Here is a 22,697-nt window from a genome sequence, read left to right as displayed (position 1 = left end):
CGCCCGCCAGGCGCCAAGCCTGATCAGGCTAGCGCCAGAGCCTCTCCAACTTCCGAACATCGACTCTGCACAACGCCCTCCATCCCTCCAACTCGTCCCGTCATGGCTTCTCCCAGTACGGCCATTGTGCCTCCTAAGCGGGCCAGCACTGACTACCCGGTATTTTTTGTTCCTTGCTCATACACATTGAACTCTTCAGCTAACTTCCAGTCCCCTTAGCTCATCGACTCCGACCCGTACGGCTACCCCCGATCATTTCCCCTCTCATGTTTCGATTTGTCTTAGCTCACCTTCCGAGATATAGTCACCTCCGCCGTGTTATTGGATATGCACGTCCCTCCGACTATGCCGTCGCCGGTGCAGCAGCGTCAGCCTCTCCGATCGCTTTCTGGATCATGGAAAGAGTCAGTCCGTCGCATGTGGGCCGAGGTGGGTTTGCCCCCGTCATGCGCCTGGCGACAGCTGTCGGCATTCTCGGTGGACTTCATGTGTTCTACCAGCGATCATGCCGTATGTTTATCCGAATCCACTGCCGGTAATGCTGCTCACATAGTCACAGAACGCTTCTACGGCTTCACCGAAAACTCCAGGGAAGTTGATATGGACATGCGAGAGATGGTGCAGAAGGTGAAGGCAGGTGAGCCTCTGTACGGCAAATCGAAGGTGTCCCCCTATCTTCAGGGAGTTGCTGCCCGTAACTCGCGGTATTCCGAGCTTTTTATCCACGTTTTGCCATGGCTCAACATTGTGAACCACGACCAGGTTTGTTTTCGCCTTGGTTTTAAACGCCCTCTTTTGGAATTCAAGCTAATTGGACTGCACAATACAGCATGGTGTGGATACTGCTAAGTACTATCAGCAGGCTGAACGGGAACTTGAAGCTGAGCGAAATGCCTAAAGCTCTCCGGGTGTCTCCAGCCTTAAAACCGGAGTTGCAAGTTTCATGTACACATAACCATTCTTCGCTGATTCCTTTTTTTTCCATTTTTGCAAAGGCGCATTCGAATCAACAATACAATTCCATGTTCAATCGATTCGTGGATCTTAAATTTCACCGTCGGTCAAACCCAGATGAACGGCTCTACAAAACACGCAATCCTTTCTTCAAGCTTCCTTCATTGTTCTTTTGCTTGGAACTCCCGCATTGGATGCATTGCCCCTAGTTCTCTTCCTCGTCGAACTTGGTGTTGAGTTGGCGGTTCTTCTTGGATCGAGGGTTCGGGGCTGATAGGATGTGTTTAGCTGGGGTAAACTCCGAGATAAATTTCTGTATTCTCTTTAAAGACTCACCCTTGTCGTTTTCCTGGATGTAGAACCGACGAAGTAACATGATGGCTTCTTCTCGAAACAATCCACCATAGACGGGGTAGGCGGGGTCGATGGAATGACTGCGCAAATTGGTTAGCCACAATTGTTTAAAGACATGAAGGTACTGACTCTGAATGAAGTGACAGAACCCCTCCAGTACCCCCGAAACGGTCGTTGTTGCAACCGAAATACACATTTCGGACGCGGTATTGCTTTAATGCAGAAGCACACATAACGCAGGGTTCAACTGTCACGTAGAGATCTGTTGATTGGAGAATCGATCGAGGGTATGTTTGAAGCACCTCGGCAATGGCCAAGAATTCGGCATGGCGGGTTCCCTGTGCACCGTCAGCGGTCTTCGATCATGTCGCCTCGTTTTGTTTATTCAAAGGTCTGACATTCATCGATCGGTTGGTGTCATTCATTCCGTGGCCCACGATTTGGTCGTTGTACACTAGGACACAGCCTACCGGGGTTTCGCCAGCTTGCAATGCCTTTTCGCCCTACAGAAAGCCTGTCAGAATCCTTTGGTTCCGTACCCATGGTGTTCGCTAACCATCAAAAGTGCTTGCTTCATGAAGTAGGTATGCCCTGGATCCGCTGCTAGAGCAGATGGGCTGGCGTGAGGCTCTATGGATGGCCAGTCCATATTATCCGAGAGTAGTGATGCCATAATGAGAAGACTGCTAAGAAGGGACGGAGGGGTGCGGGCAGTCTAATTCTTCATGTCTGTGGCACACGCTCAGCCCAAGGGGAGAAAGTATGAGGAAGAAGAGAGGAATGGGTGTGACTGAGGCCTGGATAAGTAGGAAATAAAAAATCACCATGGGTCTACGATTTTGAGGAACGCCCCACGTAGTCTTTGCCAGCAGAACCAATAGACCCAATAACTGAGTATTGTGGTCCCCGTGGGATTGATCTCTAGCTTCTTGTTTCCTCGTCTATCCCCTCTCTACTTCCAACCGCTTTAGTGTCAGTGCCATCAGTGGCAGTGGCTGGTTATCGCTGGCGTATCATTTTGTGTTATCGTTATCTTTATCGGCTTATCGACAAGACCGCGTCTCTTTCCCTGCGTGTTTGTCTCGAGATCCACGACGACTCGCAACCACCACGTCTTCCTCCAGACACCGAATATCTGGACCTTTAGTTCTTTCCCCTGTCATGCATATCTCTTATGGCCCGCAGTGAGGACTATGATGTGGCGGGGTACGGCTCCCCACCTCCGCCAGCCTCTTCCTTCCTCGCGGCCCACCTTATCCCTCGTCTGGCCCAGAGCCACGAAACACACCTAATCCCTCGGGAAACATTTTCTCAGCTACGGCAGGAGCTTCTTGGAGAGAAACAAAGTCAAACACGCGTGGATGATGGCATCACTGATCTCAACAAACTGGTCTGTATTGTGCTGAAGGCAGGCCTAGATGTAAGACGTGATGGCAACAGCGCTCCTGAGAATGATCTGGAGGGACAGATTCAGGATTGCTTGGATATCATCCAAGCAAGCATTGAAAAGGCCCCACAAGCCCTGTGGGATATTTCAGATCCTCTGATCTTGGGGGAAGATTTTCAAGTGCCGCTGTTCGTGTGGGTGATTCTACGTCTGATCAAACTTGCCGTTATTTGGCCCTCGGATAATGTCCAGGCGCGAATCCATCGCATATTTGGTACCCTTGTCTATTTTCAATCTAAGCAGACCCGCTCCTCACCTGCGCACGGTTCTATTTCAGCATTTGCCCATGCGTGCATATCAGGTTTGCTTTCCTCCTTAAATCGATTGTAGACGTGCAACTAAGAAGCTTTAGATTTATTGTGCTCATTGGAAAATGGGCATTCCATGTATTGGCGGAGTCTTCATCGCGTCCAGATATCGATGCCTGCTGTTCATGGCTCATTTCTAGATGACCTTGACAGCATGTCTCTTCCCCGTGGTCTTCTACGAGATGGTCTAGCTCTTGGGCCTTTCGGTAGGGTAGTCGCTGTGGCGTCCCTGTTTCTAGACTCTCTCTATTCGAAAGATGAAGCACAAGGCCCAGCGAAGAGGCCAGATCTCGCTCGACGGTTGAATTCACCGTGGATGTCAAATGGATATCATCGACTACGAAACGCGGTTTCTAGCTGGTTGCGCAGTAGTGGATCAACCTTGAGCTTGGCAGATGAGCAAGTCATCTTGCGCTCGCTGGATTCGATGTACCGGTTCTATCTGACTGAAATATCCATGACGACTTCTCTGTCTTGTAATAATTCAAGCTACCAATGGCCGCAAGTCTTAGGGCAATTCCTATTGCTTGGGATTAAGCATCATCTACATATACTTCAAACTGGACTGAGTCGATTGTTGAACGAAGGATTACAGCTCGTTCCGCCTTTCCATCTACCACTCGTTCAGTTGAAGGAAACATTTTGGCCGGTTCTTGCAGAGATGGAGAACAACGAAGGCACCCATGCTCCCGTAGAATCCTGCCTATCGACGTCAATCGAATCCCTCCGACTTGAAATACTTAATTCGTTGACACCCACGACTCAATTGACAAGAGGCTCGTTGAAAGGTCACAGCGTCAGCGGTTCTGCTGTTAGCCAGTGGCCTGCTCCTCCACCGCATGAATTGGAGTCGAATCAAGACATAAGAGCCTCTAAACGCCTGTGTTTGTCAGCTGAAATGCCCACCGAGGATCCCTTGCAAGTTCTCATGAAAAAGCTTTCGGGACTTTTGGATTCAACTTCGACAAAAAATTTGGCAAGCTTGCGTGTTGCGGTTGAGTAAGTGTGCAGAGCGATCGGTTAGAATTATAAGATCCTGACCCTTCTCTGCAGAAAAACCTATGAGACTCTATCGGAGTCACAGAAATCTGATGTCTTAGAAGTGATTGGTAAAGTACCTTGTGCTATGGCTGGGATGCTGGTTCAAAAGCCATCACAAGTTGCCGGTCGAAAGACCCTCTTTTGCAAAGAATGTGACTTTGGTCAGCATGCAAATGGAGAGAAGTCCAAGAGTGACATCCGTGCCTTTGAAGAGCTGTGGGCGATTTTCGACTTCATCTTGCCAAAGCTCACGCGCACCCCTGGTCCCCGGATAGGGGCAATGATCACCCTAAGAAGGATTCTCATGCACTCCCCCAGCGTCGATCAGATGCATCTTTCGGCATCTACGCCCGGGGAATTCTGCCTTCATTCTCTGCGTAGCTCTATTCGCGAACTTCGTGTTGCAACTGGGTTTGTTACAGCATCCACATTTAAGTTGACAGCTATATTAACCGATACGTAGGCACTCGGTCGTGGCTTTTGTTCGATCATCTCTGCCATCAGAAATTCGCCGTGCCAATTTTGTGATAGTACTTGAGTGGCTTAAAAATTTGGCTGAGAAGAATGACATGCCTCTTCATGAAGCATGCGTACTGACACTCTGCCAACTTGCAAAGTTCGTCATCTGTTGTCCTTACAATTCTATGTTTTCTGACAACTTGAGACAGATTTTCTGATGAAGAGGAGCGCAACATAATTCTATTGCGTCTATTGGAGTATCTTGGTCACCCAAACCCTTACATCTGCGCGGTTGCATATAATGAGGTATAAATTTCCCCAGCTTAGTCCTGAGCCTATTACTGGCTCGTGTTAGACTGCCCCAAGGATTTTCTTGCCGAATACTGACATATCCTGAAAGCTGTTCAAGCTTGCTCAGCAGTTTGCACTGACGCCCGCCGGCTTGTTTCGCCCTTACTGGAGGACGCTCTCGGTGGCTGTCGTCAAAAATCTTCAATCCAGACCCTATATGGCAGAACAACTCTGTGAACTGTTGGGAATGAAGGTTGACAGCTTTCTTCGGCTCACAGAGGTACATGTCCTCCCTTATCTCGTTTTGACTAGAAAAAGAGATATCATCTGCAGGATCGGTGCGGGCCGTACTGAAGGAGAGACGCCATTTGATGTCTGCTCAGAGAAGAATAACCTCGCCGCAATTCTCGCCTTTCTTCTGGCTCAAGAGTCCAATAACCCTGAGGTAATGATCATGTCTCTTCTCGCCGAGATAGATCCTGCCTTCAAAGGTAGGACTCTAGCAGAGTTAGTACGAATCGAGCCAATTCTCATCGCTTGCGATTTGTTGAAGAGCCTTGGGGGCGCCGGTGAGCATAACAAGGAGAGAGTATGCAGACCATTCCCTGTGAATCAGAGGGACTATCTCAAGCTAATCAGGAAAATACAGTTCCACCAAGCCCTTCGTCGCCTAGCTACGTTTGTTCCACGAAAGGTCACTCACGGAAATTCGGCCAAGAAGGCTGATTTATTGAGCCACTTCATTGAAGAGCACGTTCTTGGTATCATCACGCAGTTTGCAAATGCCATCAATGATTTCCAAGTACGGCAAACACTCGCCGAAAAGAAACGAAATCTGAAGGCGATCGAGGAGATGATCAATATTTCCCGAGGCCATGTCAGTAACGCATTGCCCCAAGTCTGCGCATGTCTGCGTTCTGCGCTCGATATCGAAGAACTTTGTGATCACGCCTTCTCGGCCTGGAAGACATTGATCAGTTCGCTCAGTGAAGAAGATATTGAGCCGCTGGTTGACCAGACCTTTGCCATTGTTATCAAGTATTGGCAGACTTTGACCGGAGACAGCAGGGCTCACGCTTATCAACTCATTGATCATATTCTCACCAATTTCCCGAATCTTGTCCGGGATACATTCAACACTATGCCGTCGCTTGCCCCCATTCCTGAAATGGCTGCACTTGAGGCAAGGATCAATGAGCTGCGAGCTGATATGGATGTTCGAAGCCGATTCTTAGCCTTGATTCGCCGCTGTCAAAGTGAGAATGCCACGGTCGTTGAACAAGCGTTGGGGGAGTTATTACCTTTTCTCGCCACGAATGAAGAGTTCCTACATGTGTCTGTTCTCAGCGAGCAACCGGACCCTGTCATTGCACAGTTGACAAGAGTGCTACTGGACTGCTGTGTCAAATTTAACACCAGTTCCGACTGTATCACCTTGTTGTCTGCTCGATGTCTGGGTCACGTTGGATGTCTCGATCCGAATCGCGTTGAGACTATCAAGGAGAAGAAAGATATACTCGTATTGTCCAATTTCGACCGCATGGAAGAGACAGTGGAATTTGTTCTTTTCTTCCTACAGAATGTGCTGGTTGAAGCATTCCTTTCCGCTTCCAATACTCGCGCCCAGGGGTTCCTTGCATATGCCATGCAAGGGCTCCTCAAGATTGTTCACCTACATACAGCGGTTACTCAGCGGTCCCGAGATCTCCAAGGTGATGAGAAGTACCAAAGATGGATGGAGCTACCAGAGGGCATTCGGAATACGTTGACTCCTTTCCTCACTTCGACGTACACCGTAACCATTGTTGCAACTAACCCAAAAGTTGAATATCCTTTGTTTTCTCCCGAGAAAACTCATAGTGAATGGCTTCGAGGCCTGGTGCAAGATCTGCTTCAAACCGGTAATGCAGACAACGCTCGACTGATTTTCACGGTCTGTAGTCGCGTTGTGAAAGGACAAGATATCTCCATATCTTCGTTCCTTCTTCCATTCGCTGTTCTCAATCGTGTTGTAGGGGGTACTGTGCAAGAGCAGGAGGACATACAAAAAGAGCTGCTGAACGTGCTTTCCCACCCTCTTCCAGATACCACCAACCATGCCCGCGAGACAATTATATGCTGCAGTCAGGTATGCCTCTTCTCTGAGCAACATATCTGCTATTGAATGACTAACTAAAGGATCGCTTCCAGAGCGTCTTCGATGTCTTAGACTACCTCTCGCGTTGGCTTCAGGGCAAGAAAAAACAGCTCAATGGCATGGGGAATCAAAACCAGTCTTACCAATCCAGCCGCTCCCACAAAGATACTAGTCGGGATACTCTCCTTGAAAAATATTCTTCACAAATCAAATCTGTCGAGAACCTTCTAAGCTCGATCCCGCCTGAAATTATCTCCAAGCGTGCGGTGGAATGCAAGTCTTTTTCCCGGGCCTTGTTCCATTGGGAACAATACATTCGCAAATGCAATTCACGTGAAGAGCCTCAGGGGGCCTCTAGTTCGGAGCACCTGTATCAGCGACTACAGGATATCTATAGTCAAATAGACGAACCCGACGGGATCGAAGGCATATCAAGTCATTTATCAGTCTTGAATGTTGATCAGCAGGTCCTAGAGCACCGGAAGGCAGGAAGATGGGCTACCGCACAGAGCTGGTATGAGCTCCAGCTTGAAAAGGAACCTGCAAACATGGAAGCTCAGTGGAACCTTATCACCTGCCTGAAAGAGTCTGGTCAACACGGTAAATTTGCACATCGCTTGTAAAGTGCTTGGTCTAGTTTGCTTACATATTCCCAGATGCGATTCTCACCCGGTTTGAAGCCCTTAGAGAGAATGAAGGAATCGCCACGTCTCGGTTCCTTCCATTCGCTATAGAAGCTTCATGGATAACGGGGCGATGGACGAAGCTCAAAGGCTACCTTGATTTATGTGCCCGGCAAGGCACTGGTGACTTCAATGTTGGAATTGGGTCAGCTCTCCATATGCTCCAAGGACGAAGAGACAGTGACGGGAAGGTTTCAACAGAGAAGTCGCAAGAATTCACCAGGACCGTCAATGATCTTAGACTGAACATTGCAAAGTCCTTGACAGCCAATTCCGTGACTTCTTTACAATCTTGTCATGACGATATGCTCAAATTACATGCGCTGACAGATGTTGAAGCCATTGCAAACTCTCGGAGTAAACTCATTCCATATGCGGACTTGCCATCTGCTTTGACGCGGCGGCTGGATGTCTTGGGAGGGTATATTGCAGACAAGCAGTACCTTTTGGGCGTGAGACGAGCAGCAATGGAATTGACGTGAGTAGTGTACAACAACAACCTTGTTGATGCAGTACTGACTCTTTTGGCTTCTAGCGGTGACTTTGATGATGCTGATATCTCGACCGCGTGGCTTACGAGTGCCCACCTCTCCCGAAAGGGCAACTTCACTAGTCAGGCATACCATTCAATGCTCAATGCAGCCAGACTCAAAGACCAGGCGGCTACCAATGAGCACGCCAAGCTTCTCTGGCAAGATGGGCACCATCGGAAAGCTATCCAGACATTGGAAGGAGCTATTGCTACTAGTGAAACGGCCCCGTCAGCATCTAATTCGGTTGAATCGGATACTGCATCTTTTGCCTCTGGTCGCGGGAGAAAACAAAATGATGTCTCTGCCAAGGTAGGTTCCTCCTACAGTTCAAAGTTATTTACCAAACTAATGGTGCCTAGGCCCATCTCATGTTAGCAAAATGGACGGACAGAGCTGGCCAGACCCACTCACAGGCTATTGTCCAGCGATATCGAGAAGCCATCAAGCTATATCCAAGGTCAGTTGAACTCCGTTTTCCTTGCTTTATTCCCAGTTATCTAACAAGGTTTCACAGGTGGGAGAAGGCCCACTACTACTTGGGAAAGCATTACAACAAGATACTCGATTCAGAGAAGGCCAAGCCTATGGGCAAAGAGGCTCAAATTTAGTAAGCAAATCTTCTAACTTTTAGGAAGTCGCCTTCTTCGTCACTAACTAAAGATCTAGCCTGAGTGGAGAAGCTACCAAGCTAGTGATTGACAATTACCTTCGATCGCTGACGTATGGAAGCAAATATGTCTTTCAGACACTACCGAAACTTCTGACTCTATGGCTCGAGCACGCATCCATTGTTGACCAGCCTCTTGACCCCAAGAGAGGAGATAATGAGTAAATATTTTGCTATCTGTGACCTTGTCTGCACGTTCTTGGCTAACGAGTGATCCTTTAGGGAATTCCAGAGACATACCAAAGCACAGCGTCAAAAGAGTTTGGATGAAATGCACGCGCAACTCAGAAAATACATCTCGTCTCGTCTACAGCCAGCTCTAGTAAGTGAAGCTCGATAAACCGTAACTGGAATCACATCACTGATGGACTGTCTAGTTGTTCACTATACTGCCACAGGTGGTTGCCCGAATCTGCCACCCTAATACCACTGTCTATGATCTCCTTACACGTATTGTGGCCAAGGCTGTTCATCATTTCCCGCAGCAGGGCCTATGGACAGTTCTTGCGGTGGTGAAATCTTCTAACAGGGATCGGGCTTCGAAAGGCTATAACTGCCTTCAGAAAATCACGGTAAATCAAATTTTTGTTAGAACTTCAGTAGCCCCCTTCTCACATATGCTCTTTAGGATTACACCAACAAACACAAGGCAGACGCGACGGGATCTGATATTCGACGCATGATAAACCAAGGTCAAAAATTCGCCGAAGAATTGCTGTCATTGTGTCTTGCACGGGTCGAAGACCGGGTCTCTCTGATTCATCTTGCTCGACATGTTGGATTCAACCACAAGGTTGCGCCATGCCGGCTTGTGGTGCCATTCCAAGCTATGTTGATTCCAAGTCTCCCAGCAAGCCATGACATGGAGTATCTGAAAGGGTTCAGGGCCTTCCCCCGTGACCCAACTACAATTGAAGGTGTGTACACATACCTTCTCTGGCCTTTGGGCTACTTCGCTAATTAGCCTCCAGCCGTACTCGATGAGGCCCAGATTCTCAACTCCCTCCAAAAGCCCCGACGGATCAGCATTCGAGGCTCCGATGGGAAGATTTACAATGCGCTTTGTAAACCCAAGGACGATCTACGAAAAGACCAGCGTCTCATGGAATTCAACAACTTGATCAACCGATCTTTGAAGAGGGATGTTGAAGCGAGTAAACGAAGGATGTGTAAGTCCAAGGAATAGAGAGACCGGCGACCACTGCCTAATTCGAGACCAGACATCAAGACTTACGCCGTGACCCCCTTGAATGAAGAGTGCGGCCTCATTGAATGGGTCGACAACCTCCGCACTCTAAGAGAAATTGTCATCAAACTTCTCCGGGAAAGGGGCATCTCACCAAATGTAAGGCGATATCATGAGTATGTTCTGTACAAAGGACTATCTTGAACTGATGCGGTCAACAGTACACCGAAATCAAGCATTATCTGAATGAGATTTGCGGAGACCGCACGAACACTAAGCTGCATCTTTTCACAACTAAGATCCTCGCAAAGTCAGACTTTCCTCGCTTCGTGCTCTTGCTATCCACCTGCCTAACTAATAATATCCATAGGCTTCCACCGGTGTTGCATGAATGGTTTGTTGAGATGTTCCCAGAAACTGAGGCTTGGTTTACTGCAAGATTGCGATACACTCGGTCTTCGGCCGTGATGTCTATGGTTGGCTATGTTCTAGGGTGAGGATCCGTGCGATAATTGGCGTCGTTGCATTGTGCTGACTTCTTTTTCTTCACCTAGACTGGGGGATCGGCACGGTGAAAACCTATCCTTCGAGGAAGGTACCGGTGGTATTCTCCATGTCGATTTCAACTGTCTTTTTGACAAGGTTTGACCCTCTTCTGCGATCCTGCACGAGAGAAAAATGCTCATCCTCGCTTTCCAGGGACAAACTTTCGAAAAGCCTGAACTCGTGCCGTTTCGACTCACCCACAATATGATTGATGCCTTCGGCGCCTACGGTTACAATGGTAAGTTTAGCGAGGCTGCAAGGTGAAGTTTACTCCTATGGCCTAGATTCTGATGATACAAATAGGGCCCTTTCGACGGACCTGCGAGATAAGCCTGGGCCTCTTGCGACAAAACGAAGATGCGTTGATGACTGTCCTGGAAACCTTCCTCCATGACCCAACTACCGATTTCATTGGGAAACGAGTCAGTGCTACCCACCCTGAGCGCCGAGTGTTCATTAAACTAACGTCTGTTCATCTCCTAGCGGCGCAATCATACTAATGTCCCCGACACACCCGCTGGTGTCCTAGAGGACGTTCGTAATAAGCTGCGGGGGTTCATGTCCAAGCAACCCATTCCACTTTCGGTGGATGGTCAGGTCGATGAACTCATCGTGCAAGCAACCGATAAGAAGAACTTAGCAGCAATGTACATCGGATGGTGCGCCTTCTTTTAAAGGGTCCCCCCCGTTTTTCGCTTGGACAGAGCAGTCTTGGAGTTTTTGGGGCATTTTTTTGGGCTTCCTTTCGTCTCGCATATTTTCAGCACGTGCAAGGACGGAAATGTTGATTTTGTGGGTATGCGGCAATGGAAAGAACGGGAGGATTTCTCATCGAATAGTCAAGATATCTAAGCAAGATGCACTCAGGGAATTCCTCAGACATCATCCACTTCTGCGCTTGTAAAAAGCCAACACCGGAGAACGCTTTGCGAGCCAATGTAGACGAAAATTGTGCAGGTGGGGGATTAATTCCGACCTCGAGCTTTGTTTGGACTTCTGCTTCGATCGCTTCGACTACCATAACTGTCATAGCTAGGACTCCGACGGCGGCGTTGTCGCGGGCTCTCTTGGCGAGTGCTTGCCCTTCGTGGGGAGCGGGAGCGACTATAAGAACGCGAGCGTACAGTAGACCGGGACCTTGATAGCGATTGGGGACGGTACACATCATGTCGATCATGCTGTCGCGCACGGCCTTGACGTCTGGGAGGTGAATTTCCATAAGTATTCTTTCCGAACCATGGCCGGCCTCCGTTTCCTCTGTTAGATGCAGGAGGTGGTGATCGAGAGAATGTTCGTCGAGGAAGGACAATCGATACATTGAGCACGGCACCATCGAGCTGCGCTTCGTGCATATGAGAAATTGCAGCCTCTGCGTCTGCTGGATCGAAGTAGGTGATATAAGCAGTGCCTCGGTTGGTCATGACTAAAAAAAAAAAAGGAAGAAAAAGAAAGATTAGAACAATTAGATCCAGATAGGACGGGGGTTCATGGCAAGGTAACGAAGCTTACAGGATCGATTGATTGGGAGATCTAGGTATTCGATGTCCCCAAAACTGCCGAAGATTTCATGCAGGTGGCCTTCGGTCACATTTTTGGTCAACTTCTCCACCACGATCTACCGATTACTGGTCAGTAGAGCTCAGAGTTGGCATAAAGCAATAAGTGAACTTACCTTCGAGCTCCGTGGAGGGCTAGGATCTCGACTCAGCGAGCGGCTGTAGCTTCGGGAACGGTAACGACGGCTTCCTCGGGCAGGACCTCGAGAAGAAGACCGAGTGCGACTCCTTGAACGTCGCTCGCGTGCAGGAGTAGGACTGCGCGTGATGCTACGCGATCGCGAATCGGGCGATTTCAGATGCGCAGAACGTGAGCGACCTCTGTCATGATGAGAACTTGGCGAGCGCCCCCGAGAGGATCGAGGAGAACGGGGCACCATGGCTATCTTAGATAGAGAGATCTGTGTTGGGCGCTGGGAAAGGAAACCAAGGTGCGCAAGAGAAGAGGGATGGTGAACGGTGAACTGGAGCTGGACGCGGGCCATATGCCGGCTTATGTAATCGTATTTTATGCAGCCCTGCAGCTCCAGCCCAAGCTCCCAGTCTTTGGTTTTCAGCATTCCAAGAATTCTGCAAGTGCAGCCACTAGCTTCTTCTGAGCTGTTCCTTTATACGTTTCCAGGAAAGTGTTCCCTGTTTGAGGGGCGAAAAATGACTACCTCCCCACTATCCCACGGTCCGTACCTTTTGAAATAAATCCTCCGCTTTCTACACAGTGTATATTGTTGTATATTGTTGACGCGACAGATCCACCTCTCGGGCAATATTTCTTTGTACTGTACGGGTTCCCCTCGGGGTGCATTGGCCTGCATGCAGAACTGTCCATGTTGATGATCCCGAGCGAATTTAGGTTTTATGTATCAACAGTCATTTTGTAACCTTTTGAAGAGGATTTCTACCAATGTAGAAAGTTCATGAAATACGCCGTCATCCAAGTTGATTTGAACAATCAATTTAGTCCCATCTCACTCTGGCTACCGCCGTGCTACGTACTACGTACTACGTACAGTGCCTGCAGCGAATACAACCTGTTAATAGTTGCCATATATACACAGTGGCAGCCTCGGATACTTGTCGAAGATTGCTCAGCAATACGGGACCTCAGCTGCCCAGAGCAGTTCAACATGGGGGGCTGGACGGGCTGCGATGGCCTGGAGCAAGGGGATCTCCTCTGTGTTAGCGCCGGCGACCCTCCAATGCCTGCTGCCCTGCCACGGGCCACGGGTGGTCCTCAGGCTCCTGGGGCTGCCCGCCCGAGCAACTATGTGTCTCTTGTATTCATTGAACGCATGTCAAGCAGATCAGCAGATCATCGTGTTAGCAGAGTTATCAGATATCTCAAGTCTACCATAACTAGCGGGCTCTAGTGCGTTAGCAACGGAGCTTTCTCTATAGAATCAGAGACCCGTCATTCCAAAGACTGCATACCAGGCTATAGGGCTTTAGCCAGTAGGTGTACCCACTCTCAAGGTCTCACCTAATATCCTAATATCCTCTCCTCGACTATCCAGCTGGTGGCAACCCTCCAGCTCAGCACACTGACGTCGAGCCCGAGTACTACATCTCTATCTATATTGTCCCACCCCCGAAGAATAGCCACATGCACGTAGAAGCCGGGAACCACCAGTGAATCCTGGTCAAGACTCGGACCTATTAAGCTGATATTTTTTGTTTCTATTATATCAAGGAGTTGGATCGGTCTCGCTGTCTCTCTCTCATTGGAAATAACATTGATAGCGGGGTTCCTACTTCTGGGCGTCGCGCCATTCTGCATATTCTTGAATGACAGCATCGGTGATCTGCCGTCGAACCTGGCCCAATGCATATTCGAAATGCCTCAAACATACTTCTTGCTCCTGCTGGGTCTCTTCCTCCTCGTCTAACGCAGCATCTCCCGCGGTTTCGCATATGCTAACCATTTCGGCTCCCGAGTAGCCCTCTGTCCGAGCCGCAAGTACCTCCAGGTCCACTTCCTTGTGAAGGACGGATTTACTTGCCCAGATCCGTAATATTTCCTTTCGCGCTTCGAAGTCTGGGGGTCCAATGTAGAGAATATTGTCAAGGCGACCAGGACGCATTAGAGCAGGATCGAGAACATCCGGCTTATTGGTAGCGGCAATCACTAAGACGTTCCGCAACTCCTCAATTCCATCCATTTCGTTGAGTAGAGTCGTGAGTACATTGACCCCCCCCTGAGAATTGTTACTTCGGCGACCCGCAATCGCATCAATCTCGTCGAAGAAGATGATACTGGGTCGAGCAGCTCGAGCTTTCCGGAAGATCTCTCGCAACGACCGCTCGGATTCGCCAACGTACATACTCAGGATTTCTGCACCCTTCACGGCCAGAAAATTGAGACCAGCCTCCGTTGCCAAAGCCTTCACAGTCAGTGTCTTCGAACATCCCGGGGGTCCATACAGCAAAACACCCTTTTTACTCTTCACGTTCAGACGATGCATGCGCTGAGGATGCTATGATGAACTCTTAGCCACATGAATTGGGGATTTAGAACATATTGACCCACCTTAAGAGGCCTCTCAACGGCTTGTTGAAGCCGTTTTTTGATATCGTGCTGGCCGCCAATGTCAGACCACCTCACCTTAGGGGTTTCCAAGAACACCTCTCGCATGGCCGTTGGGCGAACTTCCTGCAAGGAAGAATATATATCACTGTCCCGGATGACCAGATCAACCTGCATAGGAGTCGGCTGGTCATTTACCTCCGAGCAAGGTTTTGCCTGCACTTCAGAGTGGTTCGCCGAACTTCGTTCAAGTAACTGCCGCTGGCGTGCCTTCCTGCAGACCAGTTGCAGCAAGGCAAATAGGTCGGCTCCCACATACCCGTGCGTCTTTTCAGCAATATGGTCAATCAACTCGTCGGTTAAGCCGGCAGTGAGAGGGCCACAGATAGCGCGCAGGATCTCCGCCCGATCTTGAGCTGTCGGGACCTGTATCTCAATTTCCGTTCCAAGGCGATGGGGGGTCCTAAGTGCATCATCAACATTATTGGGATGCCGTGTCGCACCAACGACCAAGATAGAGGCACTCCGGATTGCGTCTAGGTTCTCACACAAAACAGTCGCCAGTGATGGGGTCTCGAAGGAAGTCCGCCTAGGTGCGATAAAGTCCAACTGGTCGAGTATGATTACACTTGGTTTAGATCGAGCTGCTTCTTGGAAGATGTTCCGTAATTTTGCCTCGCTTTCACCCACGCTTCGTCCTAGAGAGGCTGTGCCAATTTTGAAGACCTGTCGCCAACCTGCCTTTCCTATTTGCTCTAGGAGCGCTGTCTTTCCTGTTCCCTTTGGACCATAAAGGAGAATTCCACGCCCGTGCTCATAAAAGGAAGGCATAATGAGGCTTTGCGAATCGATATTCAGATCCGAGAGGCATTCATTAATTTCCGCAATTTGGCGGGAAAGCCCGCCAAGTCCGTAAGACTGAACGGTAATATCAGCCGGAGCTTCGCGTACTTCCTCGTTTTCGAGCCCAATGGAGACCTTTGTGGCGCTTGTAAACCGAGCAATGGTTCGACCGGAGCCAGGGCTCACAGTACGGATTGCAACGATTTGGAATGACCGATGTTGACCTTTGAGATCTAGATCAAAAATCAAGCCTTCAGCGAGGACCTCGCTCCTTAAAAGTTGAAACTCGAGCGCCCATTCCCAGTGGCACCGATCTGCAGCAGCTATGGGCCCGTACCTGGCGATCTTTTCAGAATCCGAGGAGTCGACGAGCGTGATCGAGTCGATGTCTTCCAGGCCACCGGCGATCTTGGTAATACCCACCTTCTCTCCAATTTTGATTCCATAGCAATCCTGCAAAGCCCTAGAGGTTTGTACGACTGTGCTCTGTATGTTTTCCACTGCCGTCCATGCAATTGCAGTCTTTGGTGATCCTTCGGCAGCTGTCAAAGTACAGAGATCGTCTGCTCTCAGTCGCAAAGCTGCCAAAGAGGAAGAAGAAAGATACACCCGGAAGGCATCTTTCAGGTCGGTCCGCGATTGTTTGGATAGAGGTCTGACCGTAAAGCTGCGAACGTCTGCCATTTTTCTTTTCTTTCCTTTCCTTTCCCTTTTCAGAAGGCGGGGAAGATTTATGAAGAAGCTAGCGCGAAGGCGAAACCGAACGACTGGTGTTCGACGTACGTAGCCGGACCTAGGTACTTCAACGATATATTGTAGAGAATTCGAGATTCGTGGCTGGGCAGCAGCGATTGGAAAATCATTCGTAGACAGCCAGGGTAGGGCACCACTCAATTGTGAAATGACAAGGTCTGAGAAATCCGAAAGAGCCACCAAGCCGACCCCATCTAGATCCCGAGTTGAAAAAGTTAGAGATTAGAAAATGTGGTATTAGTGGGGGGGATCTTATCGGTGGATTGATACGCGGAGCAGGACAGATTGGGAAAGTAAAAGTGGGGCACCGATGCACGGCCTTTAGGGGCACATGTATACAACTAACGGAATGGACTGGGATATTCGATTTCACTTATATATAGAGCGAAACAAGAGAGGCAGGGAAGTTCGACAAAATATAGACATCTGCATCGGTAGAGACAAAGCAATCCACTACACGGCACAAAACACAGATATGTGGCCTATTGACAGAAGCACGTAGCCCTCGAGCGTCAAAACAAGGATAGGGAAAAAGAAAAGAAAAGAAAAGAATAAAAACAGCAGGCGCCAACTCTCCATAGAAACTGGGCATTCAGATCTTAGCACATGAAATCGCACGCCAATAAAAAGGATATGTGGCAGGTTGCGTGTGGGAGGGAATCCATTGGGGTCAATAAAGAAGACGAGGAAATCGACAGATGACTAAACAAGGGACGGAATACGCAGGGAGCAGCCAACAAAGAACTTTAGTAAAAGAACAAAAGGGGGAGGGGGAGAAATGGTGATACACCTGGATTAACAACACTTTCCACCCGAGTTGCCGTTCAATCCCGAACCGTTATCTATAGCGAGCCCTGGACTTGGCTCGGTCTTTGAGGTGTCCATGCCCTTCTTGATGTCCGATGCAAGGTTATAGAACGCCTTCTCGATGTTGATGTTGTTCTTGGCAGACACCTCAAGGAATGGAATGCCAAGTTCATCGGCAAGTTCCTGACCTTGCTCGGTGGAGACGGCCCGCTTCTCCTCCCAGTCGCATTTGTTTCCGATGAGGATCTTGTGTACTCCCTCGCTGGCGTGTTGCTCGACGTTGGAAAACCAGGTGCGTATGTCTGTTTTTATTCGGGCGCCCTTGTTAGCTCAATCTTTACCAGTCATGGAAACGAAACAAACCAAGGGGTGCTTACTCTGAAACGATCGCTCATCGGTGACATCGTAAACCAGGAGGATCCCCATCGCACCACGATAGTACGCGGTGGTGATGGTCCGAAAGCGTTCTTGGCCGGCGGTGTCCCAAATCTGCAGCTTCACACGCTTGCCATCAAGTTCGATCGTACGGATCTTGAAATCGATGCCGATGGTCGTGATGAAGGACGGGGTGAATGAATCTTCACTGAAACGTAACAGACAGCACGATTTGCCCACGCCCGAGTCGCCAATCAGCAATAATTTGATCTGATGTAAATAGTTAAGTCTCACAATTATTTATGATAGGGCTCGCCCAATGGACTTACCAGGAAGTCATAGTTCCTTGTGCCAGCCATGATGGAATGACGATAGCCCCTAGAGGGTTCTGTGTTTCGGAGATAGGAATGGCCGGAGACAAGATAGGTCTCACTGGTATCCGAAGTTCAGTTGTAGTCGAGTAAGTGGAGAGCTGGAAGTCGAGAGATTCGTGCGAGGAAGGAGAGGGGGAGCGGGAGCGGGAGAGACTTAGGGAGCAGAAGGTAGGATTCCGTGTTTCTAGGGACGGTATCAGGAGTGTCGGAGAGGAGGGGGCGACCTGTCCAAGCTTCGCCCACCTGCGCACCAATATAGCAAGGGAACAGAATTGAATATTTCTGATTCAATCTCACAGGATCCGAGACCACATGTAAATCTCAAGAATTGTCAGGAAGACAAGCAAAGCAGAACGTGGTTCAGAACTAGAGTGCATTAACGTGGAGTGATGATGGTCCACCCGTGGGTGCTTGGGTGAGGTTACATAAGCCATCTGTTGTTGGCCCCGGGGGTAGGCCGTCTTCAGGCTCCAGTCAACGCTTTTCACTTTCTCAACTTCTCAATATTTCCAGTTCAAATTTCTAATGCTTTACGGATGGGATACAAGGGGACAACAGTATTAGAGCCAGTTATTTTTTTTTTTTAAAAAAAATCTGAAATAGACGGGGAGTTGCTGGTTGGATGAGAGCATATATTGCCTGTTTCCCGTTGCATATTGCTGAACAAGTTAGACCTCGGCCACTCTTCCAATAGTAAGGTCACATTTTCATCCACACTGGTATCGAACGGTAGCATCAAGGGAAGTACGTCCATTGGATCCGCTCCAAAACTCGAAGTTGCTTCTTCACACCTCCTTGGATATCCAAGAGGTCCTGAATATCTTCGCTAAATTCGCGATATTGCCTCCCTCCGATCGCCTTGAAGACCTGGCGAAGTAAGACCTCAGATTCACAAAGCAGGCGCCCGGAGTCTTTGTAAGATATGACTCCATTAGTGACAGAGGCAGATGTAAGTATTCGGTTGATGTTTCTGCGTCGGTCAGCAGACTGGCAATTTGCATTGGTTCAGAAAGGGAGTCTTACCGCAACCCACGTCTCAGTTCATGTCGTTGTTTGCCCCTTCGTAGACCCTGCCGGTTATTGAAAAGCCCACCGAGCCATTGCAGTGTAGTATACGAGACTAGGATCCCAGGTGTCAACCCAATGAAGCTAGATCAGGGTCAAACATGGTTAATTAAATATGTCAAAGATGAGTGTGTAGAAGGGAACTCACCCGAATACAAGTTCCTGGCTCTTGAGTAGAGAATTGATTCCACTTATGGCAATTTCTACATCGACTTTAGTCTTCTGAATTTGAATCAAAAGGGCTCGAACAAGGTCTCCACGAATTGTCCCAGTAAGTGGCGAACGAAGGTCCCGTTCGTAAGCTTTCAATACAGGAGTCAGATCTCCCTCTTTGACGGCATTTGCAATTGCAGAGGTATCCTCTGGGGTTGTGCTGAGGTTTGCGGAATCGGGTCGGTCATGAACAAAATCGATGACCATCCGCTCCAGGCTAGCACGGTCTGCAACTAGGCTATTCTTGCTCATTATGGCAATCTCGCTCTTCTCGTCGTGGCGTATAGTCCCGATAAGTTTTCTGACCGGTTCAACCACCCAATTGACGCCGAAATCAATGATAGTAGACCCCAAGCCGAGGATCCACTGCATGATTTCGTCCTGGTAGTGGATCAAAATCCTCAACGAGACGCTAGCCGACAGCAATGCAGCCGATGCTGGAAGCCAGAATCGCATGAGCCTCGATGGGCGTCCATCCCGGATAACGAGATTTGACATTGAGGATCTATGGTTCGGAAGATGATCCTGTACCAGACGCTGGAGGCGTTTGATCAAAACTCGCGGCTTTTCAGCGTCAGGCGATTTTGACGACTGCACCTGTACAGATGTCATGTCGGTCGTGACTGTTTTCTCCACAGATTTTTCAAATTGAGATGAAGTCGATTGCAGAGGCGCCTGCTTAAGGATCGCTTCGGTCATGAACACGGTTTCTGAAATCAAATCTTGCCATTGGGCCTCTGAGTTGTGTCCGTCTCCTTGAGTCCCAATAAAATTTTTCGCTTGGAAAGACAGCCACCTTTCCATGAGCAACCCGAGACTAGTGGTATGAATGTCTTTAGCCACTAGTAGAGAATGCTTCTTCTGTCGAATTTCAGCTCGGCACAATCGAACAGGCGAGGAGAGTTTCAATTGCAACGACGAGTCAGCCATCTCTCGTATGTTTTGTAAAGCAATCTGGTAGAAATGGTCCCATCTGGCACCTAGTGAGGCGGATAAAGATGCAGAGTCTTGTCCTTGGACAGCGGGGCCCCGGAAGACTTGCTTGGACCAGTTCCATAGCCGTTTGGGGGATGTCTGCGCCGCGTACAGGCCACTATACCAAGGAGACCCTAGAACCTTGGTCCAATATTCTGATTCCTCGTGAAGCTCTAGGGTGCGATCTAGAAGAGTATGCATGGCCAACCCGGATGCTTGGACGGCCGCTTTAGCGGCAATGAGCCACAGGTATTCTATTTCATGATTTCGACGTGTCGTCTCCGCGGATACGAAGTTGTCATAAGATATGGCAGGATCGGACAACAGCTCCGCTAGCCGAGGAGCAGAGAGGAGCGGTTGGGTTTTCGAAGTAATAGAGAAAGAATCGATTATGTTCTGTAGCCGACGGGCTTGGTAAGACGTGGTAGTGGTAGTGGTGGAAGCGGACACCTGCTCAGAGCGGATGATCTGGTGTTGGAGACGGTCCAACTGGACATTTACGCCACAGGCATTTCTGTCACAGGCATGAAATGATCAGGAAGAGGCTCTTATATGGACGATCTGGAAATTAAGCCTCAATAAAAGGAAACCACTTACTCTTGCACAATCGACATAGCTCAATCATCAAGACGTGTCGGAACGTGGAGCTCCAAAGCTGATGTCATGGGCATGCAAGGCGTGCAAACATAAGAAACAGAGCAAACACAGAAGGCGGTCTTGGAACTACAGCGTAGACTTCTTCAAGGGCAGAATGCAGAACGTGCACCGCCCAAGATGGTGTGAGGAATTCCGGTTCTGCAGCCAATCATATGGTGGCAGATCCGCATTATACCTGCAGTGGAGCTCGGATGGTGATCGGCTCGCCAGTGGCCTTATCTTCCCAGGCCCCCTTTCCCGGGTTGAGTGGTTCGATCAGGGGGAAGGAGGGGGTCTCGCCACGCCGGGAAAGGCTTGTCCCTGCCGCCGGGGCAAAATATTCTTCTTTTTTTTAAACCTTCTGGATCCCCGGCCTTTCCCTCCTTCTTCATTAAGTACTTCTTCACCTTCCGTGTGGTATCTCTGGCGCTCAAGAGTCCCCTTTTTTTACCTTGTTCTTACCTCGCACTGGAAAAACTGCCATGTTCGTCGGACCCTGCACTAATGACTTCGAAAACCCTCCTTGCTGTGGTCGGTTACTGACTGCGACTTCAGGAATTCCACCGTGGCGCCTGCCCTCACCTACTGGGGCCAATTTCAGGAAATTTCCCAGCACAATGCCGACCTCAATGTGGCTGAAAAGCTTTGGGCCGCTTGGTATGCCTGGATGCAGAACGATGTCCTGGCAACAGGCATCATGTCGTTCATGATGCATGAGCTCGTATATTTCGGTCGCTCTTTGCCCTGGATTTTCATCGACAGCTTTGGTCTTTTCAAGGGTTACAAAATTCAGAGTGTAAGTGGAAGCAATTGATTTGCAATTGGTTGCTCAAGCTGACATTTATGCAGGGCAAAGTTCCATCGCTGCGAGAGCAGTGGGATTGCGCCAAGTTTGTCCTTCTCAGTCATTTTACCGTGGAACTTCCCCAGATCTGGTATGTTTTCAACTTTTCGAGGCGTGTTCACCATTGGACCCCGCTAATAAGAATGCTTCTCCTTTCAGGTTGTTCCATCCTATGGCCCAATTTTTCGGACTTTCCACTTCAATTCCATTCCCGACCTTCTTGACTATGGCTTACCAGATCGCCATTTTCTTTGTGATGGAAGATGCCTGGCATTACTTTTCCCACCGTGCCCTTCACTGGGGCCCCCTTTACAAGGCCATCCATAAAATTCACCATCAATATTCCGCACCTTTTGGGTTGGCCGCCGAGTATGCTTCGCCAATTGAAGTCATGATTCTTGGTTTCGGCACTGTGGGCTGTCCAATCGTGTGGTGCGCGTTCACCGGTGATTTGCATATTCTTACGATGTACGTCTGGATCGTGCTTCGCCTCTTCCAGGCAATTGATGCCCACAGTGGCTACGAATTTCCATGGAGTCTTCACCATTTCCTCCCGTTCTGGGCTGGTGCCGATCACCATGATTTGCATCACGAGAAATTCATCGGCAACTATGCTAGCAGCTTCCGCTGGTGGGACTATTTGCTTGACACTGAATACACTCCCGATGCCTTGAAGCGGCGCCGACAGAACAAAGGCGTTTCTGATAAGAAGGCTCAGTAGATCAAAATGGATCAGATGAAACTCCGTTGGCCTTTTTATTCCTTATTCTCCCCCCCCCAGCGCTCTGGCTGGCCATAAGAGATGCGTCATGTTCATAATCATCGGACTCCTCGTCGATTTGTTGGGTATCATATAAACCCTGCCTCGTCGACAATATGTGATGCGAAATTAATATCAAGATTTTTTAATGTATCTACTCCTAATCTATCCTGGTGAAATATTCCGGTTGTATAAATGCTCGAGGATCCTGTTGAGGCCACTGGAAGAAGAACCTATGGTCCCTTACTCTATGTGACTCTACTGTACAATGTAGATGTATTCATGCATGTTGGGCTTAGGCCATAGTTCCTGAGTTCATCGGCTTGTGTGTTCTGGATGGCGTTTCAGTGCTCTCCCCTATACATGCAG

At 49.1% G+C, this 22,697-nt stretch overlaps 10 protein-coding genes across 10 annotated transcripts; 5 read left to right on the top strand and 5 right to left on the bottom strand.

Annotated features, from left to right (window-relative positions):
• Positions 1-102: 102 nt before the first annotated feature.
• On the top strand, positions 103-898 carry N7468_006369 (putative NADH-ubiquinone oxidoreductase 21 kDa subunit; the record flags this gene model as incomplete). The annotated part of the gene is made up of 5 exons (XM_058475665.1): positions 103-159; positions 220-236; positions 305-510; positions 560-762; positions 830-898. The coding sequence occupies 5 exons, from the start codon at positions 103-105 to the stop codon at positions 896-898; spliced, it is 552 nt and encodes a 183-aa protein (XP_058328555.1).
• A 261-nt stretch (positions 899-1,159) lies between these two features.
• N7468_006368 (nucleoside deaminase) lies at positions 1,160-1,981 on the bottom strand (the record flags this gene model as incomplete). The annotated part of the gene is made up of 5 exons (XM_058475664.1): positions 1,160-1,224; positions 1,291-1,388; positions 1,438-1,646; positions 1,707-1,811; positions 1,865-1,981. 5 exons carry the CDS (start codon positions 1,979-1,981, stop codon positions 1,160-1,162), a joined length of 594 nt encoding a protein of 197 aa, XP_058328554.1.
• A 501-nt stretch (positions 1,982-2,482) lies between these two features.
• On the top strand, positions 2,483-3,085 carry N7468_006367 (uncharacterized protein; the record flags this gene model as incomplete). The annotated part of the gene is made up of 1 exon (XM_058475663.1): positions 2,483-3,085. One exon carries the CDS (start codon positions 2,483-2,485, stop codon positions 3,083-3,085), a length of 603 nt encoding a protein of 200 aa, XP_058328553.1.
• Positions 3,086-3,961: 876 nt separating this feature from the next.
• N7468_006366 (phosphoinositide-3-kinase-related protein kinase family protein) lies at positions 3,962-11,281 on the top strand (the record flags this gene model as incomplete). The annotated part of the gene is made up of 23 exons (XM_058475662.1): positions 3,962-4,062; positions 4,117-4,515; positions 4,568-4,720; positions 4,773-4,869; positions 4,964-5,443; positions 5,504-6,982; positions 7,033-7,591; positions 7,648-8,152; positions 8,210-8,516; positions 8,567-8,664; positions 8,722-8,814; positions 8,874-9,035; positions 9,097-9,196; positions 9,252-9,446; positions 9,503-9,791; positions 9,846-10,043; positions 10,095-10,219; positions 10,282-10,370; positions 10,431-10,553; positions 10,615-10,702; positions 10,760-10,844; positions 10,910-11,028; positions 11,090-11,281. 23 exons carry the CDS (start codon positions 3,962-3,964, stop codon positions 11,279-11,281), a joined length of 6,036 nt encoding a protein of 2,011 aa, XP_058328552.1.
• Positions 11,282-11,366: 85 nt separating this feature from the next.
• Positions 11,367-12,542, bottom strand: N7468_006365 (Serine/arginine-rich splicing factor SR45; the record flags this gene model as incomplete). Its single annotated transcript, XM_058475661.1, has 4 exons — positions 11,367-11,852; positions 11,923-12,029; positions 12,116-12,221; positions 12,279-12,542. The coding sequence occupies 4 exons, from the start codon at positions 12,540-12,542 to the stop codon at positions 11,367-11,369; spliced, it is 963 nt and encodes a 320-aa protein (XP_058328551.1).
• Positions 12,543-13,076: 534 nt separating this feature from the next.
• On the top strand, positions 13,077-13,529 carry N7468_006364 (Peptidoglycan-binding Lysin subgroup; the record flags this gene model as incomplete). The annotated part of the gene is made up of 1 exon (XM_058475660.1): positions 13,077-13,529. One exon carries the CDS (start codon positions 13,077-13,079, stop codon positions 13,527-13,529), a length of 453 nt encoding a protein of 150 aa, XP_058328550.1.
• Positions 13,530-13,907: 378 nt separating this feature from the next.
• Positions 13,908-16,210, bottom strand: N7468_006363 (putative AAA family ATPase; the record flags this gene model as incomplete). The annotated part of the gene is made up of 2 exons (XM_058475659.1): positions 13,908-14,633; positions 14,687-16,210. 2 exons carry the CDS (start codon positions 16,208-16,210, stop codon positions 13,908-13,910), a joined length of 2,250 nt encoding a protein of 749 aa, XP_058328549.1.
• An 864-nt stretch (positions 16,211-17,074) lies between these two features.
• On the bottom strand, positions 17,075-17,820 carry srgA (Rab family GTPase srgA; the record flags this gene model as incomplete). The annotated part of the gene is made up of 3 exons (XM_058475658.1): positions 17,075-17,407; positions 17,450-17,731; positions 17,791-17,820. The coding sequence occupies 3 exons, from the start codon at positions 17,818-17,820 to the stop codon at positions 17,075-17,077; spliced, it is 645 nt and encodes a 214-aa protein (XP_058328548.1).
• A 750-nt stretch (positions 17,821-18,570) lies between these two features.
• N7468_006361 (NCA2 family protein) lies at positions 18,571-20,702 on the bottom strand (the record flags this gene model as incomplete). Its single annotated transcript, XM_058475657.1, has 4 exons — positions 18,571-18,805; positions 18,859-18,984; positions 19,049-20,602; positions 20,686-20,702. The coding sequence occupies 4 exons, from the start codon at positions 20,700-20,702 to the stop codon at positions 18,571-18,573; spliced, it is 1,932 nt and encodes a 643-aa protein (XP_058328547.1).
• A 160-nt stretch (positions 20,703-20,862) lies between these two features.
• N7468_006360 (sterol desaturase family protein) lies at positions 20,863-22,289 on the top strand (the record flags this gene model as incomplete). The annotated part of the gene is made up of 4 exons (XM_058475656.1): positions 20,863-20,867; positions 21,280-21,520; positions 21,574-21,659; positions 21,728-22,289. 4 exons carry the CDS (start codon positions 20,863-20,865, stop codon positions 22,287-22,289), a joined length of 894 nt encoding a protein of 297 aa, XP_058328546.1.
• Positions 22,290-22,697: the final 408 nt, after the last annotated feature.

This window comes from Penicillium chermesinum (assembly GCF_028974085.1).
Source record: "Penicillium chermesinum strain IBT 19713 chromosome Unknown utg000005l:1.0-4115287.0:1.0-4118363.0, whole genome shotgun sequence".
Taxonomy (NCBI): Eukaryota; Fungi; Ascomycota; class Eurotiomycetes; order Eurotiales; family Aspergillaceae; genus Penicillium; species Penicillium chermesinum.
Note: the sequence above shows the minus strand (reverse complement) of the source record. Positions and strands in the feature narration are given on the sequence as shown.